This window comes from Pocillopora damicornis, chromosome 12, assembly GCF_964200805.1.
Source record: "Pocillopora damicornis chromosome 12, jaPocDami1.2, whole genome shotgun sequence".
NCBI lineage: Eukaryota > Metazoa > Cnidaria > Anthozoa > Scleractinia > Pocilloporidae > Pocillopora > Pocillopora damicornis.
In genome coordinates this window covers 1,730,479-1,749,317 of record NC_142681.1, presented here as the reverse complement: position 1 = coordinate 1,749,317, position 18,839 = coordinate 1,730,479, and the positions used below count along the sequence as shown (strand labels likewise).

The 18,839-nt window shown below is 37.6% G+C and overlaps 2 protein-coding genes and 1 long non-coding RNA gene across 5 annotated transcripts in view; 2 read left to right on the top strand and 1 right to left on the bottom strand.

Moving 5' to 3' along the window:
- The first annotated feature begins 3,643 nt into the window (after positions 1 to 3,643).
- On the top strand, positions 3,644 to 11,823 carry LOC149036047 (uncharacterized). 3 transcript variants are annotated; one of them, XM_089190603.1, is made up of 6 exons: positions 3,667 to 3,913; positions 4,379 to 4,692; positions 5,574 to 5,638; positions 9,240 to 9,466; positions 9,853 to 9,932; positions 11,294 to 11,823. In XM_089190603.1, exons 4-6 carry the CDS (start codon positions 9,398 to 9,400, stop codon positions 11,523 to 11,525), a joined length of 381 nt encoding a protein of 126 aa, XP_089046729.1. In that variant the 5' UTR covers positions 3,667 to 3,913; positions 4,379 to 4,692; positions 5,574 to 5,638; positions 9,240 to 9,397; the 3' UTR covers positions 11,526 to 11,823. The 3 variants fall into 3 exon arrangements, with proteins under 3 accessions (XP_089046728.1, XP_089046729.1, XP_089046730.1); XM_089190602.1 differs by lacking the exon at positions 5,574 to 5,638 and having other exon boundaries at positions 3,644 to 3,913; XM_089190604.1 differs by lacking the exons at positions 4,379 to 4,692; positions 5,574 to 5,638 and adding an exon at positions 4,302 to 4,378.
- LOC149036041 (uncharacterized) overlaps positions 10,087 to 18,839 on the top strand; it is a 33,462-nt gene continuing 24,709 nt past the window's right edge. The window contains exon 1 of the long non-coding RNA XR_016181993.1: positions 10,087 to 10,135. This is a non-coding gene — a long non-coding RNA (uncharacterized LOC149036041). The remainder of the gene's footprint in view (positions 10,136 to 18,839) is intronic.
- Positions 11,820 to 18,839, bottom strand: part of LOC149036043 (uncharacterized) — a 25,436-nt gene continuing 18,416 nt past the window's right edge. The window contains exons 2-5 of the mRNA XM_089190599.1: positions 14,499 to 14,623; positions 13,304 to 13,334; positions 12,588 to 12,615; positions 11,820 to 12,269 (exon numbers count right to left, since the gene is read on the bottom strand). Coding sequence (XP_089046725.1) covers positions 12,021 to 12,269; positions 12,588 to 12,615; positions 13,304 to 13,334; positions 14,499 to 14,623 — 433 coding nt within the window. The 3' untranslated portion in view covers positions 11,820 to 12,020. The remainder of the gene's footprint in view (positions 12,270 to 12,587; positions 12,616 to 13,303; positions 13,335 to 14,498; positions 14,624 to 18,839) is intronic.

The window sequence follows — 18,839 nt, the reverse complement described above, 5'->3', positions numbered from 1 at the left end:
CGCTGTCTCATCCTTGACGTCCGTACAAGTTCACTAGAAGCAGATCTTCGTGTACCAGGGAATCGTGAAGAGTTTCCATTCTCGCTGCCAAGTGGTCTCTACCGAGTTATTTCCCCCAGTTGTTATTGTGCCGTCTGCGAAGATTAAGTTTCCCAGTTTGGGCGCGAAAAACTTATCGTCACACAAGCTGAACAAATCTCAGGTCAAAATTCCATAATCTGGGTCACTTAATAATAATAATAATAACAATAATAAAGAACTTGTAGGTGTCAGGGCAGATAAGATCTTACTAGATATGCAAAAGGCAGTCATCTCAAGTACCCTTAACACTGCACGGAGTTTCAAAGTTCTCACTGCGCAGGACCTATGAACTGGCCAAACTTTTAAACATAACTTTTTGGGTTTCTGATATCATTTGAGAATTTCTTTATTTTACGAATTATTTTAGGCTATGGTAATGACAAGCTACGCGATTGCGCCTTGTCAATATCTTATTTAAGGAGGCATCCCTACGTTTTACTGCCATACAATAATAATAATAATGGCTTATTAGTACTCCACATGGTGGCTCTTCTGTACTAATTCACTAAACAAAAAAATCACACAATTGATAAAATATCCATTGTGGATATAATAAAATAATATAATGGTTGAAATAAATATATGGATAAACAAATAACGTGCAACAAGATGTATAATTACATAAATAATGTATAAATAATATACATAAGTAATGGATAGTATATGTAAAATGGTTTAATATTGATGATGTAAAATTTATGGATAATATAAATACGCGCGTATGAAAGTAATACTGGCATGAGACAAAGTGTACAGGATATATAAGTAGGACTAGAAACTACTTGTTGCCAATGTTATAAAATGATTTCTGCATTTACTGTCGAATACTTTGAGTTCTGTACAATTTTTAATGTCTTGAGGTAGACTGTTAAATAGCATCGCAGCAGAATTTTGTAGTGTTCCAGGAACAGTCGATGGTTGAAGGCGACGCTCACAAGAAGATCTTAGAGCCCCTGCCGCTTTATGTTAGCTTATGTTCGACCAGTTTGAGGCAGGTTGGCCAGCAGTTTTGGTATAAAGCCTTGCATATCGTCCTAGTTATGTGATAGTCTCGACGATAACTAATGGGGAGCCATCCGAGTTTCAAAATGTCCGACATATCCGCATAGTGATTGTAAACAAAACTTGCCACGGCAATAATACACTTATCCAATTCCGATGACTGACTTGGAGACGTACACAAGGACATGAAACAACATGGCGACAAGTTAAAACGTGGCTCCTGAAGTAAACCGAAAAGGACCAAATATTATTATTGGGGTGAGTCATCCACTGTTTCTACCCAGAATAACTTTGAAAGTCAGATAATCATTCAAATAATTTAAAGTGTTTCACTGCTGCCATTAAAAAGCACGTGATACTTTGAGGACATTTTCAACTATTAGTTTGCATCGTATAAGAGGAGATATTATTAGGGGAAAAGTAAAGGATTGGGGAGGTGATAGTATAAATTTCTAAAATCATTTTTGCAACCAACATCATCACTACATAACATCCTTGAGAAAAGCTGAAATGGTGACATATAGACTTCAGAAAGGTAAAAAATGCTCAATTTCCTAATCTGAGTAATACTAAACTTTCTTCTTGCTCCTTCTTGGTCTTTCAATAAGAAAATGGGAAAATGCAAAACACTTAGCAAAAATTTTGAAAAGGAAAAAAGAATTTAACTTCTGATAAAGTTAATTAATTTCCGACCTAAGTCAAAGTTGCTAAATTGTCACACATTATTGGGTTTACGAAACTTTTAGGAGCAGAGAACAGCTAGAACTTGAAAATGAAAAAAAACTGATCATCCTAGCCATTTTGTTGTTATTGAACACGTTCAGCAGAGTCTGGTCAGCAGCATTCTCTGGCTCAGGTTTGATAAGTAGAGCGAACACACCTCTTAATACATCTCTAATACAACAGGTTGGTAACAAGTTCTTCCCAGTCAAGAATCCCAGGCACACGTGACCAGTTGATGGATTCACATTGATGTGATAAATGAGAGACAGGAAACGTACCTGGCATTAAGAAATAAAAAAAAATATAAACTTTGTTCTCATCAATTTCCTTTCACTCCTCTCAAGTATATAGACCTTCTCTTTTAGACCACAAATGTTACCAAATCAGAATACAAGTAGCCAGCTAAGTACTGATCACAAATTTGCTCCTTATCTACCTAACCCTAAAGCTAAAAGAAATAACTTAATTTGATAAATATCTAAATGAGTAGATGTGTTTTCATTTTGTAGCGGCTAACGTGGCACGTAAGCCGCTGCAAAATGAAAACAAATAAGCAGCAAGACCAATTTTTTGTAACTTTTGATTTAATCAGTTTTAAATTTTTCTTAGGGCTTTTGATTTCCAGGCAAGTGTCTCATTTTTTGCTATGTTGTAGTACAGTTTCATATAGATAACCTGTGAAACTGACAGTGAAATTAATTTTAAAATGTCAAAATTCAAGAAGAGAACAAGATCACGAGATAACCAGGTAACTAGTACCTCCTTAGCCATGACAATCAGTCGTTCGCGCTCAAGCATGTAAAATATTTATTTTGAAGTATTACCGTTGGTGTTTAAAGAGGGAAGTTTTCGCTCGAGAGATAAGAAATTAGTTAAAAAAAAAATCCTAGTTCAGGTGGGAAACTAATGTCTTTGTTAAGAAGTGTAAGTTGCGACTCGAAGTCCTAAGCTTCGATAAAAATCATCGGTAGAAATATTGGACAAGATGGCGGCCGTGCTTGCGCATTTCGTCCATAATGGCGTCCAAATAATATAAGAAACTGTATGGAAATTTGTAAAATTTCTAAAATATAACAATTAGGAGCTCATGGTCCCGTCTGCTCTCGATCGAGACATATTCAGTACTGATTCTGCTATTCATCAAACCTCACAGGGACTCGATAAATAAAAACCACTTACTTCCCAAGCCAGTTCTTTTGTCATTGATCATTGACCTAGGTCGCCATACAGTTCTTCAAAATCCGTCGTTCTCCATCCCAAACACTCGCCTATTGCAGGAAAGTGCATCAATAAAGTCAACTGCTCTCGATCGAATTGACTGCTGCAGAGTTCGAAGCGTCCAAATATCCAGTAAATTGTCATTTCCTCCCATCAAAAAAAACTTCCCAACGCGCCAGAATATCCCTTACTTTCCATGTTGAGTAATTGACGAGACGCCATGATGAAAACTATGACTGAAATAGTTAAATACGAGCAACGTTGATCTTTGAATCGTCGGCCATATTTGTTTATGTTCTTGCAGGGAAATAAATTAGTTCTCAGGTCCTTTTCAGAATAAAAATATGCCAGGCATTGAATGCAAATTCAGTAGTCTTGGCGCGAAAATTAAATTAAAGCAAATCAAAATTCTGGCATCATGCCATCGCTCCGCCTCAAAAAATCCTAAAGATTTACTTGCAGGTTTTCTTTCCTTTTTCTTTTCATCAAATAGAAGATCTGCGGTGCTCAAATTGTACAAGTTATGGTACGAAACACTCTGCTTTGCAGATCGAGCCGTGATCGCCGCCATATTGAATTCTCTTGATATTCTATTGTTCTGGAGTGTAATACGATATACCGCTGATAATTGTTAGCGGGCTCGAAATGTCCTTGATTTCTGGCGATGGAAGGGATCGTCGAAGAAAGTAATTTCAACTTGTCAAACCCTTTATCTACATCGGCTAGTTATTCAAGTGTGGGATAGATTCAGTTGCCGCCATTCTTCCTGTCTATCCACTGACAATTTTCAGTGAGACTGCTTGGGAAGTCATTTTGATTTCATTTTAAGAAAATGTATGGGAAGTAGCTCTCCCCTTCCCCCTCCTTGTGTTTCCATTTAAGCTACGCGGTATGTATTTCCATTCGTTAATGCAGCGTTTGCATGTTTCAGTTTCTCTAATGTAATACTTAAAAAATTCAAAGTGGTCGAATAGTACTACCTCGAACCGTAAATAAACAGCATGAAAACTGAGACAGTTGAATTCTATTTCAAAATCATAATTCTTTTCACGGCCGAGTTTTGACAGAAGTAAATTGTCATGCTAAACAGATATGTCCGCTGAGTCCGCTAGAGGTAAGTAGTTAACAATAGACTATTTACGTCAACCATGATTATTGTTCTAGCCTCGATCCTAGAATAGCGTGGATCAATGGTATTTGCAAAACTGCAGTCTTTTTTTAGAAAAAATGTATGCGTCTGAGTTCTTAGAAGCGTCACTTTAATTTTGACCACACAGATACTGTGTCCAGGGAAATTTTGTGAAAAAGCCAAAAGGAAGAAGACTTGTGTTGTTATTTCTTCTTATCTTTGAAGGTAAATAAATTTTTCATACCAAGAATATTTCTTCTCTGTCGAGCGTGAACAAGACAAGTATTGTGCTAAAGATGAGATGATTCCCGACGGCAGCTGCACGATAGCTCCTCTTTGCAAATTGCTGGTTCTATTAGCGCGCACCAATAGGCTCTTTACAGGACTTAATCACGTGCTTGCAGAAAACAAATATTTTTCCGAGTTCTTGGAAGCGTCCCTTCAATTTTGACTATGCAGAAGCTGCGTGAAGGGAAATTTTGTGAAGAAACCAAAAGGAAGAAGACCTGTGTTGTTATTTCTTCTTCTTATCTTTGGAGGTAAGTAAATTTCTCATACCAAGAGTATTTCTTCTCTGTCGAGCGTGAGTAAGACAAGTATTGTGCTAGAGATGAGATGATTCCCGACCGCAGCCTGCCGTAAATGCAACATTTTCCGCCATTGACTATGAGACATCACATGCGCTTTCTTTATAAACAACCTGCATTCTATCACGTATTTTAACAGCATTATCCAACACCACTAAAAAAAAATCACATAAAACCTTTACTCTTGCGAAATGCATTTTGGAATTCCTAGGAATAAGAGGTGTGAATTTTCACGGTAAATTCGGACTGGGAATTCCCAACTATAAAAACTTTGGTTCTAAAAACTTAGAAATTCCTAGAAATTCCCAGAAATTCCAAGTTTATAGCCAAGAGGACTAGGAATTCCTAGGAAAAATTCCCAGCTAAAATCCAAGTATTCAATTAAATCTATTTACAAGCTTATATTTTTGATTGTATATTAAGATCAACATGCAATAATATTAGGATGGAATCAATTTGATTTATTTTTCATTCCTTGAAAATTTCATATGAATCCTCAATCACAGCTATTCATATAAAATAGTCCTAATCAATCATAAAATTTGGTTTGACACAAATTGCAAAAAAAATCTGTTGATTCTTTACCATAAAATGCAATATCTTAAGTTATATTTGTTGCAATAAATACTATCTGTCTAAAAATAGTCTTAAAATGAATCATTTAATTTTGAATGATGATACAAATGGTATTTAACCCTTTCGCTCCCAGAGACAGGCTTTGACTTGATTTTATGTGGTTGTAACTCATTTGGATAAAACTCTTGTGTATGAACATTCATATGTAAGCTGTCAAGCAGCACTTACATGTTTTACTCTTTGTTGATTCTGCATAGTGAAATTCAAAGATTTCTTCTCAAATTTTGACCAAGCACTCTTGGGAGTGAAGGGCTTAATTACAGTTAAGTAGAATTGATTTTTTTGGTAAAAATCTTGTTGTAACTCTAATAATAAATTAGAATGAAGTTATCCTAAACTGCAGACTTAGCCGCTGTTTATCTTTTTTTCCTGGGGTCACAGCTTTCCCTGTTGGCCTTGAATGAGGTTGTCCACAAGAAGCTTGTCCATTTTGTATCTGGATTCCATGAAATCTGAATAAAAAAAAATTAAAAAAAAAAAAAAAAGTTAAAAAAAAAAAAAATATATATATATATATATGAATGTGGGGGTAGAGTCCTCCTTGGCATAAAGTGCCCAATGCTGTGGTAGCAGAGCTAAGTATAAATAAGTTAAAGGATTAAAGATGTGATGCGTCCTCTTTAATTCTGTAACTTATATATATATATATATATATATATATATATATATATATATATATATATACATATATATATTGACACAATTAACCAATTACGACTCTGTAACAATTGCATGTTAAGGCCCCTGAGGAAGGCAAATGCCGAAACGCGTCGGGTCTTGAATAAAGCGTTGAAAACGGAAGCACATTCTCCATTGTGCAAATTATATATATATATATATATATATATATATATATTAAAAGCTCAGACAAGCCTTAGATAGCTATAAGGAAAAGGGCATTCATTGGAATCTCAATTTAACAGAGTGCATAGGGATAGGGAAATCTCTGATATATTGAATGACTTTTATATTGGAGTTAGTACATCTCTCCCATAGATTTTACTAAAAAAAGGGCTGAATACATTATTTTGTTTTTACCAAGGAGGGCTTCTTTGTGTATTATGAATCTTGAATGTTCCCAAATGTGACTAAAGTAATCTTGAACCTTATTGATAGATTTATTTCATGTTATGTAAAGCATAAGCTTTAACTTCTCAACCGTAACACTTTTACTTTGTAAAAACTATTTACACACACCGTGAAGACATTAAAAAGAATAGGACCTCTTTTCCAAGTTTTATCACAAATATGCTTTTTGGAGACACTCAGGAGGCAGTGGCTTACAATTCAAACAAGCACCATTGGTCTGAGAGCAATCTGGGGTCAAGTGGAGAATTTTACTCTCGGTACAGTGGTAGAGAACATCTATTCTCAATCATGCTGTATTATTATGTTTTGGACACTGAATTTCAAGCTGAACATCTGCACTGTTTATCACTAGCCTGTAGGAGAATTAAGTATCTCAGTCTTTGAAGACATCAGGCTGATGTGTTGATTGGTAATTTGTACGAAGCTATCTTAAAAGACCAAATTACAAGTTGTACCATAACAATATTACGACGATGGTAATGATAGTAATACAATGGTAATGAGTGATAATGGTAACATAATGATACTTATAATGTTGATTATAATGATGTTATCCACATGCCTGTGATGATGACCCCAGTCATTGAATATTTACCCCTAAACCAAAAGGGAATACCTTCCCTTTAAAATTTGCCTCTCTGTACCTTGAAAGTGATGCATTGAGGTGAGATTAAGTATTGTCATGTAAATATGCATTGTGCCTTTGGAAGACACCCAAATCTGATGATAACAAATTTACGATGTAAAAAATTAAGAACAAAATTGGGAAGTCTCAATGAACTTTGCACAATTATCACCAGTTTAGGCATTACACAATATCATGTCCACACGATTTTTAAGAAAAGTGTACTGAAATGCTTTGAATCAATTGTATATTTTTGCTTGGGAATTTTCTCAAAGGAAACACTTCCAATGGTAATGAAATACCAGTAACTGATAAAACCAGACAAAATTCTGGGGGCTCTCTGCAATGGAGTAGGGTCCAAAGGGAGAGTGGGGAGAATAGCCAATATCCAGGATGCTCTGAATACCAAAGTAGCCTGTGCAGTGCGGGTGACTGTGAGCTCATTTCATTTCTACCTTTATTTTTTTGTGGAAATCATACTTCTTTGATACACAGTAAACTACCACATACTTGAATCACTTTCAGTTAAGTTGTTTACTTTACCAAAATGAGCAATTTCTGACATTTTTTCTTTGTTTTGGCTAGTTTTTCAGATTAAAAATACAGCAAAAATAAAACGAATGAATAAGAAACAGCTTTGAATGCTTACAACCGGTTGAATTTGTAGACAGGTTCATATATTTATTTCAGACTTGAATTGTGTAAGAGAAATATTTTGCAAAACAATTAATTAGTAACCTTGACAGGAATACCTTTAGGAAAAAGCTGCTGAGTAGTGGACAGATTTATCCTCAGCTGGTGAAAAGCAAGAGAATTTGAGAGAGAAATTGTCAACATGTTCAAGAAACAAATTGAAAAAAAAAATTGCAACATGCATATTTTCTTGTAGAGATTAAAGGAAAAATGTGTGTCTGTTGTTAAATATAAGTATTTATGACTCAGGATTTCAAGAGAACTTTTAATGAAGTCTGTTGGTACTTGGATCATGAAACTGTATATTCCTTTTATACATTGTGGAGAAATGTCTTACAAAAACAAGCCACCCAAAAAGTAAATAAACCCACACTTTTCCCTTTTTCCATGGAGGATCAAAAAACGGACTTAAGAACATGGCAGAAATCAAATTCAATCAGTTAGCTGACTGTATAAGTTAAATTGTGTCCGAAGACAAATGTACCATATATTAAAGTTAAGTTCAGGGTAATTTAGAGACAAGTGTCTACCGTAAACCCACCTACACCGACAAATACCTCGCTTTCGATTCTCACCATCCTATTTGCCATAAGAAGTCTGTAGCCAAAACTTTACTTAGAAGGGCTGACTGTCTACCATCATCACTCGATTCGAAGGCTGAGGAGAGGAAATATGTTTCCAATGTCCTAAAGGCAAATGGCTATACAAAAACTTTTCTCCGTAACTGCCAAAAACCAGTTACAAATAGTAACGCTCTTGATGAAAGGGAACTAGCGACTGGTTTTGCTGTTATTCCTTACATACAGGGTATTACTGAACCCATCAAGAGAATTTTGAATAGCCACAACGTTAAAGTTGCTCAAAAACCTTTTCAGACTTTGGGGCATATTTTCGCCAAACCTAAGGATCCTGTCACGAAAGAACAACGAACCGACGCCATTTATTCTATTCCTTGCAATGACTGTGACAACGAATACACCGGACAGACCAAACGCCAGTTTGGTACAGGGTTAAAAGAGCACCAAAAAGCGGTTTTTCTTTGCAAAAAGGAAAATTCAGCTTTATCGGAGCATACTTGCCTAACCAACCATACAATTAGGTGGGATAATTCTAAAATTATCACCACTAATCGGCGTTACCACCAGCGCCTTTGTTTGGAGGCTTGGCACATTAACTCCGCCCACGCTCCTTTAAATCGTGACGATGGCGGTCTGCTTCCTGACGCTTATTTACACCTCGTCAGAAAAAAGGCCGCTAATTAGTGATCATATAAAAGGACCTCTTGTTGCAGCGTTTAGATCACCCCCTGATGAAGGCACTAGACAGGAGTGTCGAAACGTTGGGTCTATGAATTGTAACTTCTGCGGTTACATTCATTAAATCTGCAAACCAGTGTAGCATCAAACTATGACAAATGTACCAGTAAGTGAAGTATTTTTCATTTTTCCTTCAACAGATTTTGGTTCAGCAGCTTTGGCAGCTCCAGCAATAGAATCATTTCTATTTTACTATCTAGTTTCGAAGTGACTAAGCGATTGTACGCCAGGTGCTCAAAGCAAAGTTACCACTAAGATGTGAAGGATAAAGCAGTGGAATGCAATGGAGATTTGAGAAATGTTTCTCTTGATAACTACTTCACTAGTCACAGACGAATTCATCAAATTAGCACTGTTAACATGCAAGGCAAGTTATTTGAGATCTTCACCACAGAAGTGGAAACGTTATCCACCATGTAACTCATGGCGCTGCTGGGAAGTCGTTTTGATTAAGAAAATATATGGGAAGTAGCTCTCCCCTTCCCCCTCCTTGTGTTTCCATTTAAGCTACGCGGTATGTATTTCCATTCGTTAATGCAGCGTTTGCATGTTTCAGTTTCTATGTATATGTCTGCTGAGTCCGCCGGAGTTTTAAAAGTAGTTAACAATAGACTATTTACGTCAACCATGATTATTGTTCTAGCCTCGATCCTAGACTAGCGTGGACCAATAGTATTCGCACAATTGCAGTCTTTTCCAAAAAACATATGCGTCTGAGTTCTTAGAAAATTCGCTCCAATTTTGTCTACGCAGATACTGTGTGAAGGGAAATTTTGTGAAGAAACCAAAAGGAAGAAGACCTGTGTTGTTATTTCTTCTTCTTATCTTTGGAGGTAAGTAAATATCTCATACCAAGAGTATTTCTTCTCTGTCGAGCGTGAGCAAGACAAGCATTGTGCTAAAGATGAGATGATTCCCGAAGGCAGCTGCATAGCAGCTGCACGGCAGTTTCTCTTTTCAAAGTTCTTAGCAACGCCACTTAAGAAACCAAAAGGAAGAAGACCTGTGTTGTTATTTCTTCTTCTTATCTTTGGAGGTAAGTGAAGACGTCAAACCTAGAGCATTTCTTTTCTGTCGGGCGTTTGCAAGACAAGTATTATTGCTAAAGGTGAGATGCAATCGACTTGATTGTTAGTCATCCAGCGAAGGTGACGCGTTAGTAGAAGTTTCTAGTTATTACCGATATGTATTAAAAATAGTTGGCTATTGTTCAATTCAAACTAGTTCAATGGGTCGCCATAGGTTTTGTCTCGACCACCATGTTTCAGTTTCTACACTGCAATACTTAAAAAATTCAAAGCGATCGAATAGTACTGCCTCAAAGAATGATATTAACCAGAAATTTGCATGGTTTCATTTGATAAGTGTTATTATTGAGGCCTTTGCAAGAGCCTCGTCGAGTGAAGTCGAGATTTATCGGGATATGAAAGGTTCGTATTTATTTTTTTATTGTATCATTTTTGAGTTAAAACGCGTTCTTCCGCACCTTTTCTCACAACGCACACGCCAAACAACTTATATTGCATTACGAAACATGAAAACGACGTCCAAAGTCCGGTCAAAACATACCCAATCATTGCACTTCATGAACATGAGGCAATTTTTCTGCTGGATTGTATTCTACCGATCAAATTCCATTTTTCCGCATTAGGGACCGCTCCATCACATGCGCTTTCCTTACAAACAACCTGCATTCTATCCCGTATTCTAACAGCATAACACGAACAAAATTGACTTTTAGCTACCTTGGAATTAACCCAATCGTGTGTTAATTCCTTGTAAACAACGTGCATTTTATCACGTATTTCACACACAGAGGGCAAAGTCCAGATAGGCAAAAACCAATCGAGGGGCTCTCTTTGAAATATCATTCTTTCCTCTCGCTCAGTGTATCTTCCCTTATACAAGAACACAATATATCTTTGGCTAGGGTCTATTGAAGATACCACAGTTTTAGTTTGCGTTTCGCAGTAAAATTATGTGGAATTATATTTTTGAGGCGACTAACTGTAGACGAATGATTCATTCTTGCCGTTCATTCGATTCCATAGTGGCAAACAGTGGGTAAATTAACATTAGGAAACGTACTACACTATTTATCGGACAGTGATTTATCCACTCGAACAACCACGACTAGGTGTCCAGCTGAAATTATGTGCTAGATATCTCATTTTGATCGATCATTAATTTTCAGTAAAATGGCGTCTGTTGTAAAGCACATCGCCGTGTTGGCCATGTTTATCCAGGTTGCCCAATCGGGACCAGTGAGCTATGGAATTTGCGTGGCAGGATGTTACTCAGCCTGGGCAGCCTGTGTGGCTGCTGCTGGAGGTGTGACAGGCCCAGCTGCTGTTGCGGCTTGTAATACTATTTTCGGTTACTGTGTGGCTGCATGTTCCTCTGCTGTTGCTATACCTGTAATTTAGTTATCAGAGAGGGGGATTGACATTTTCTTTATTTGTCTGAAAAAACATTTCTATGTTGCGTTTGGTTTTTAGTTTTAGCTTGGCTTGTTAGATCTGCTGGAACATTATTCCATGATAATGCTGTAGGGAATACTTTAAACGTTAAGAGGGGATTATTTTAAGTAGAGTTTCCTAAATCAGAGCAATTTAAAGTAACACGTCTACGAAATTGTTGAGTATTGTAAACCAAAGTTAGACAAGTATTTTATGTGGGTTTGATGTATCTGTACAACTTGCTGATTAAACAACTAGAAGCGTATGAATATCATTTTATTTTATGCACAATTGGACATGGCGACGTTACCTTTACTGATGATGACTTTTGACTTGGTCTACAAATTCGTATAAGGATAGTTTTAACACAGCTCAGACAACCTGATAGATATTCGTTTGGAAACATATCAAATGTAGTGGACTGGTCACATTTTCAAATGTAACAAACTTCATATTTTTTATTCATTTGGTGTTCAAAGCACTCTTCCTGGCCTTTTGTTCGTATACCACTTTGTTGTTATTGTACATCTCAAGCAGTGTGTGATCAGCGGAATTCGCCAACTCAGGACGAATGAGAAGAGCGAATACTCCACTCAAAACATCTTGAACACATCGGGTTGGTAACCAGCTCTCTTCGGTCAAAAATCCCAGACACACTTGACCATTTGACGGGCTAACATTCACGTGATGTATCGGAGACAGAAAACGAACCTAGGGCGAGAAAACAAAATGGCTGTCACGCGGTAACCCCTATTCGTCTCTCGCATTTAGAACAACAAAGTACCCCTTTTGATGGACATGTTAAATTTGATAACCTCGTGCTCTTGACGCTTTCCCCATAAAAAACGTGAAAACCGTGAAAGCAGCAAGTTGAAGTCAGCGAATTTTGTCTAAATCGTTAAAGGATAATTTCGACAATGAATTGAATTTAGATATCAACAAATATTTATCTATTTCAGACAATTTTTCTTCGTTTAACACCATTTCTATTGACATATAAAGCGTTTAGGAATATTCAGAATTACTTACCGACGGAGGTCCAAGAGGATAATTTTCACTGGGCAATGGTCAAATCATTAGTCAAGGATGCTAAGTTGGTGAAAAGTCTTAATCGGGACCCCTTGTCTTAGCTTAAGCTATTGAACTTGACTCAACCACATTTACGGTTGCGAATTCCTTGAAACACTACTAAGAAAAAACAACGTCTTCTGAATTGTGGTTGATAAATTAAAGACTAACACCTCATCCCTTCTCAGTGTGGTTGGTTTAAGTTATTGGGGTGTGGTTTTGTACCCTAAACAACTCTCAGAACAGGGTTATTGATAAATAGACTTGTCAGTACTTACAGAAGATTGACAAAGAAAGATTTCATTACCGAATGGTTGGAGGAAAAGTGGCTGCATTTCGCGAATTGCGTTTTGTTTGTACTTCAACAAGCCGTGTAGACTCATCTGGCTTTGTCATATATTTATAAAGTGAAATGAACACTATCTTGAAAATGGTCGGTTTCCCTACTTTACCTATCTTGAAGAGACATCGGGTTTTGGGGGCGTTTTTTTGAACGCTTTCGCCAGGAGAACATGTTATCTCGTTCACCTATCCTCTCAATAAATTTTATGTTTAATGCGAGAGAAAAATCTCAAGACTTTGGCTGCATGGTGTTTGCCAGGCATAAGGTCCGCTTAATTAAGTTTTTTTCTTTTAACCCAACACACTGCATTTAAGAAAGAAGCTAGTCAGGATACGGTAAATAAACTTGAACTTTAAACAGTCCTCCTGAAATTAAAGAAGAAAAGCATTTTGTTAATATTAAGACGGTTTAAGAGAAGCATGAAATAATCTAACATGCTTACCAAGTGAACGAGGGTCTAACCTGACTGATATAATGTTTAGAAAATAATCTGGGACTGAGTTGGTTTTGCTTCACTTCGATCTGTTATTGGTCTAATTAAATCCAAAATTAGCCTCCAGTGTCCAAATCCAAATTCGGCCACTAGAGTCCAAAATCCAAAATCCAAAATCCACTAGTAGTGTACAAGTAATAGTGTAGTTTGATCGTCCGAGTGAGTGTAGTCCTGAGAAGGACTGTTGTCTGTAGTGGTGACTGACGTTTCGACAACCTGAGCGGAAGTCATCATCAGAGTCAAGTGGACTCTGATGATTTGACTCTGATGATGACTACCGCTCAGGTTGTCGAAACGTCAGTCACCACTACCAACAACAGTCCTTCTCAGGACTACACTCACCTGGACGATCAAACTACACTATTACATATTACCCCCGGGTTCAAACCATTTACTGTAGTAGTGTACAAATTAGAAACCTCGCGCCAGTCTCCCAGCCAATCAGATGGAAAACTAAAAGTAATCTCGCCTTGGTCGCTCCCGTTATGACCAGTTACAGCCCTTACTTTGCACTGCCAGAGTTCTCATTGGCTACGTTCTTTTGCTCAGATTGACCGTCGTTATCCCTCGGGTTTCAACCGGTTTTAAGACACTAGATCGACAAGTGCTCTATCCCGGCTCGTCAGATGCAGATAAACTTAGTCTGAGCTTCTGGAGGAGTTTGGTAGGCGGTGTCTGATAATTATCGATTGAGTGACGTTAATATGATCAAAACAGCAAGTCAGGACAAAATATGTCACAAGTAGTTAATGAGAAATAGAAATCAAGAAAAATTCCTGAGATACATGAAAACGCAAGCTGCTGAGTTTCGATTTCGATCAGTTTTGCCTCTGATTGGTAAAGAAGGTGGCTTTCTTTCGACCATTCATAGAGCTCAGTAAAGCAAACGAAAACAAAAGTAATACTATACGGGATTTCTTTCCGGATAATTACTTTGAGTTAAATTTAAATTCAACTTGAAATCAATTCTCAGTCAGAAATGAAACCAAAATTTTTAATTCGGGGGTAAGTCAGTTGTAGTTAGGTGGTCCGTTACCATCATAATAGGAGTCTTTAGGTCCCGGAACAACAGCCTCCCATAGCTGGAGACTGTCGGATGGAAGTGTCACTTCGATTCCATGAGGCTTCGTGGACTGCAGTTGTTTTAGCTCCTTCTGCACCCTATGTTACAGATGATAATTTTAGCTCCCCAAAGTAGTTTTTATTAATTTATTAAGAGGACATCCGTGCAAAAATCAAACAACAATTAAATTTTTATGGCAAGGGTCAAAAATTCAAATTGTCTCAATTTTTGCACACAAGTAGACCCTAGTGAGACAAGAAGGACTGCGTATTTTTTTCCTCAAATATCTTTTTATTTTCGAGAAAAACGAACTTTTCGCTCTCACCCTCAAATCAATGGATCGGGTCATAACAGGTTAAAAATTGAACACTTTCGCTCGCTTCGTATTTCAAAGATATTACATCTAGGGAAATCTAATTAACGTTTCCTCTTTTATAAACTCTTCGTCTTTTGTAAAATGTAAGTTGTGTAGGAATTGGTTGCTTAGAAGCTTTTTTAGCCATGCGAAAAAACAATGTGCTCTCTTACTTTACAAAAAAAATTGTCGGTGAAGAAAACCTCTTTTTCTCACCATGTGCCATTATTCAGAATTCCACCAAATTACATATGTAAATTTCCGAAGGAATGATCTTCAAAATGACGTAAAGTTTTTTTGGGGCAAATGTTTTCTCGCGACGCAGGAAACTCTTCAAAATAGCACACGGAAGACATAAAATCACGCAATATGTTGATTGCATGACCAAAGAGTTAAGGAGCATTTCTGCCTTTGAAATTACTCAAAACCGTACAGGAGAACTTTTTCAGAAACAAATAACAAATTTGTACCCAGTTTTGTTAACTTACTTTGTCTTTTATCATTTGAAGTTTGTTTCTGCAGAGATATTCTGCCATCGTTCTGTCTATGTACCAGTGCTAGTGCCAGCGACGGTACAAGATTAAAAACTTTGCTGGTCTCTTGCACACGAATCTTAAGTTTCTGCCCCTTGTTTGACTTGCTAACCTGTAACTTTAACTAGCGTACGATAAACGAAAATCCACAAAATGTTACCTTACAGAGGCCCTTGCAGGAGTTAAGTGTGGGTTTGCATGACCTAATTTGCATAATTGCGGTACGAGTCGTCGTGCTCGTGTGACAGAATAATTTGGACCTACGAGTGGGGTCGGTCGACGTCATTTAAATCGGCACAAATACGAGGAAAAGAAATAATGAGTCTAAGTATCCATTGAGCTCAGAGTTTTCCTCAATTTGCACTCGTGTTATTTTTTTTTCTGCTTGAGTAAAACTATGATGTTTGTTGACTTTTCTATTTAAAAGCAAGACAATTAAAGTAACAAAACGTAATAAACATTGCTCCATTCGATTTTTCTCACGTGAAACTAAGCAAAAGAATTATTTCCCGCCCCCTTTGAATCGGAAATCTCGCTTGTAAATGACATGGAAGCTTCTTCCTTATTTAAGTTTGTAGTTGGTTGTGCTTGCTCGTAAGACCAACGAGACAGGAGTAAATCATTTGAGGTGGTTCCCTTGGTGTCGTGCAATAAGGATGTACAGGGTCATAAAAGTGCTTGGTGTTTTGCCGGAGTTGAGAACGAGAGTGAACTTATCCTTGCCCGAGCAGGTATTTTTTACATGAGTGCAAAGGATGTAAACAACTTAACAATTTGTCCATTCCACCGTTCTAACCTTGGCACTGGATGGTGAAGGAGCCAGAATACCTGTAGAATTCCAGATCAGATCGCTTCCCACGGCAAAGGAAAAGGTGTTAAGGGAGACAGAGGCGTTAGCAGAGCAATATTAAAAATTGTATTTCAGAGAACCAGCATCCTTGTACTTCTAGGTTCAGGTATGGCTTTCATGAACCCTATTGCAAAAAATGATAATTGTTGTGTAATATATGTGCTCTATGTATTCAGATATTGGTGCTTTTAAAGAAATGCAATTTTTCAGCAGACATAAATAATTGGCTGGGTGAGTCTTAAAATTGGTTCAGGTCCAGATTAGAGATGATAGGAACTCATACCTTTAATTAAGTACGTCGAAGGTTTGACGGCTGCGGGCTAGGCCAAGTTTATTCTTTCTGTATTACTTGCCCACGATTTGTAGTCATTTTTTCGATCATGGGAAGGGAGACCTCCATGTCAAAGTTAACTTTCACTGAAACTTTCACGTCATCGTCTTCATCATCATTGTCATTATTATCATTATCAACATTATCGGCATCATTATTATTATCATTGTCATTACCATTACCGTTATCGTTTTCATAACTGTTTCTTCTATTACCATTGCACAGGTATCTGTAGAAAATGAAGAGAGAGTTTTGAAAGCAAGTCACAGATTGATGAACTAACGCTTGCAGTTAAGGATCTAAAGATGGTGAGCAATCTAATCGATAGGTTCAATAGAATTGCACCGCCTTTTCTTAACGCAATAACACTTTCTGAAGAAGTAAATAAAGTTAAACTAAAATTTCTATTTGTTGCTGTAAGTAATGTAGGAGGGCTTAATTAGCAAGAGCACTGAAGAGCCTGCTGTAGTATAAAAAAATTCCGTAAATAGAGTGCCAAGCCATATAGCTGCTACTCAAACTTGTGCTTTGAATATATCCTCAGGCCAACAGAAGTGACATACCAATGAATCCCATGGTTACTCCAGAAAAACATGAACCTCCGGCGTTGACTATGGAAACACCGGAGAGCCTTTACCACCCATCTGAGAGCTCAGAAGATTTTGAAAGCGCTAAAGAGGTAAAAGGTACTTGTAGTAGTTCTGAAATACTACCGGGATTGACTGCGAAAAACCTGGGAGCTTTTACCACCCATCTGAGAGCTCCGAAGATTCCGATGGCACAAAAGAGGCAAAAGGTAGTCCTAGAGAAGCACTCAATGCATTCCTAGCATGTAGGGATGTCAGCCCTGTACTTCATCAGTTTTTAACATCATGGGATTCAATAGCCCGCAGAACACAACGCCACCACTTTCGTAAAGTAAGACAAGTTGTGATAGCAACTGGGAACGCTCAAATCCTCTTGAATAAACTAGTGATATCAAACGACGTCGCGCAGACAGAGGACGAAGTTGACTTAACGCTGGTTGACGCCTTAGCAGAATGCTACAAGAATGCGAGCCACTGGAGCACACGAAGGCAAATCCTATCCATTAATGCTGACAAAGTTAGCTATCGAACGTTACAAAGTTGGATTCCTGGTCTAACACGATATAGATTTAATGTCGCCAGGCAACACGCTGACATGTATAGAGGAGGTGCTGAAGTTGAAAATCGTAGTGTGCCGAGAATGTATGTCTCAGCCTCACAGCTTGACATCTTCCTTGACTTCATCACAAGTGAACACATTATCCAAGAACTTCCATTTGGTGAAAGGACATTGAAATTATCATCCAAAAAAAAAAATAACAGCAACCAACGTGATTGGAAAGGTCATCCCAGAGCGAGTTATTCAACAGTATAACCTGTTTTGCGCTAAGACGGGTTTTGCTCGGATGGGACGCAGCACCCGTCATAAAATTCTAGGTGTGTGCTCTGCTTGTGTGAGAAACTCATAACAGGGACTCGATTACTTTACAGTGCAAGGCACACAGGCTTTTGATGATTTAGAGAGTGTTGTCGATAAGCTCGGAGAAGACTGTGGGATGGGCTCAGCCTGGGTGAAAGAAAAGAAGGAACAGCTGAAGGAAGGAAAGAGATATCTGTAGAGTGATTACAAGGTACTATTATTATCCCTATTTTCATTATTACTATCATTATTACTGGGATACCTGTGGTAGCCCAGTCATAAAATGCCTTTGTTTTTTTGTCGTCTTTTTTACTGGGATACCTGTGGTAGCCCAGTCATAATATGCCTTTGTTTTTTTGTCGTCTTTTTACTGGGATACCTGTGGTAGCCCAGTCATAAAATGCCTTCGTTTTTTTGTCGTCTTTTTTTTTTTTTTTTTTTTTTTTTTCCTCCGCCACAAAATGGAAAAATTGCGCAATAGTACCCAGAGGTCATTGGGCCCTCAACACCATGACAACTAACTGTGATCCAATGAGGTGTTCACATGCTGATCACGCGTGCTATCTTGATGATGATTGACGTTGTCATGCACGGACAGGGGCGGGTCACATGACGAACACGAGATTTTTGCCCATAAAACTATTTTGTCAGTCGTTTTGTATTTCAACGTAATTGGATTACGATCATCTGGAGCATTATGGGACAAACGCTCAAAATACTTATAGACGCATACGCAATTCGTATTGTTCGCGGCCAATCCACACAAAAAGATGTTATTGAGCAGTAATTTTGGATCGGA

Bases quoted from the DNA above. Each gene is read 5' to 3' on its own strand.
- LOC149036047 (XM_089190602.1), top strand. From the start codon at position 9,398: ATGTTTCTCTTGATAACTACTTCACTAGTCACAGACGAATTCATCAAA. The intron at 9,467-9,852 runs GCAAGTTATTTG...TTGTCTACGCAG, and splicing joins TAGCACTGTTAACATGCAAG to ATACTGTGTGAAGGGAAATT. The intron at 9,933-11,293 runs GTAAGTAAATAT...ATTAATTTTCAG, and splicing joins TCTTCTTCTTATCTTTGGAG to TAAAATGGCGTCTGTTGTAA.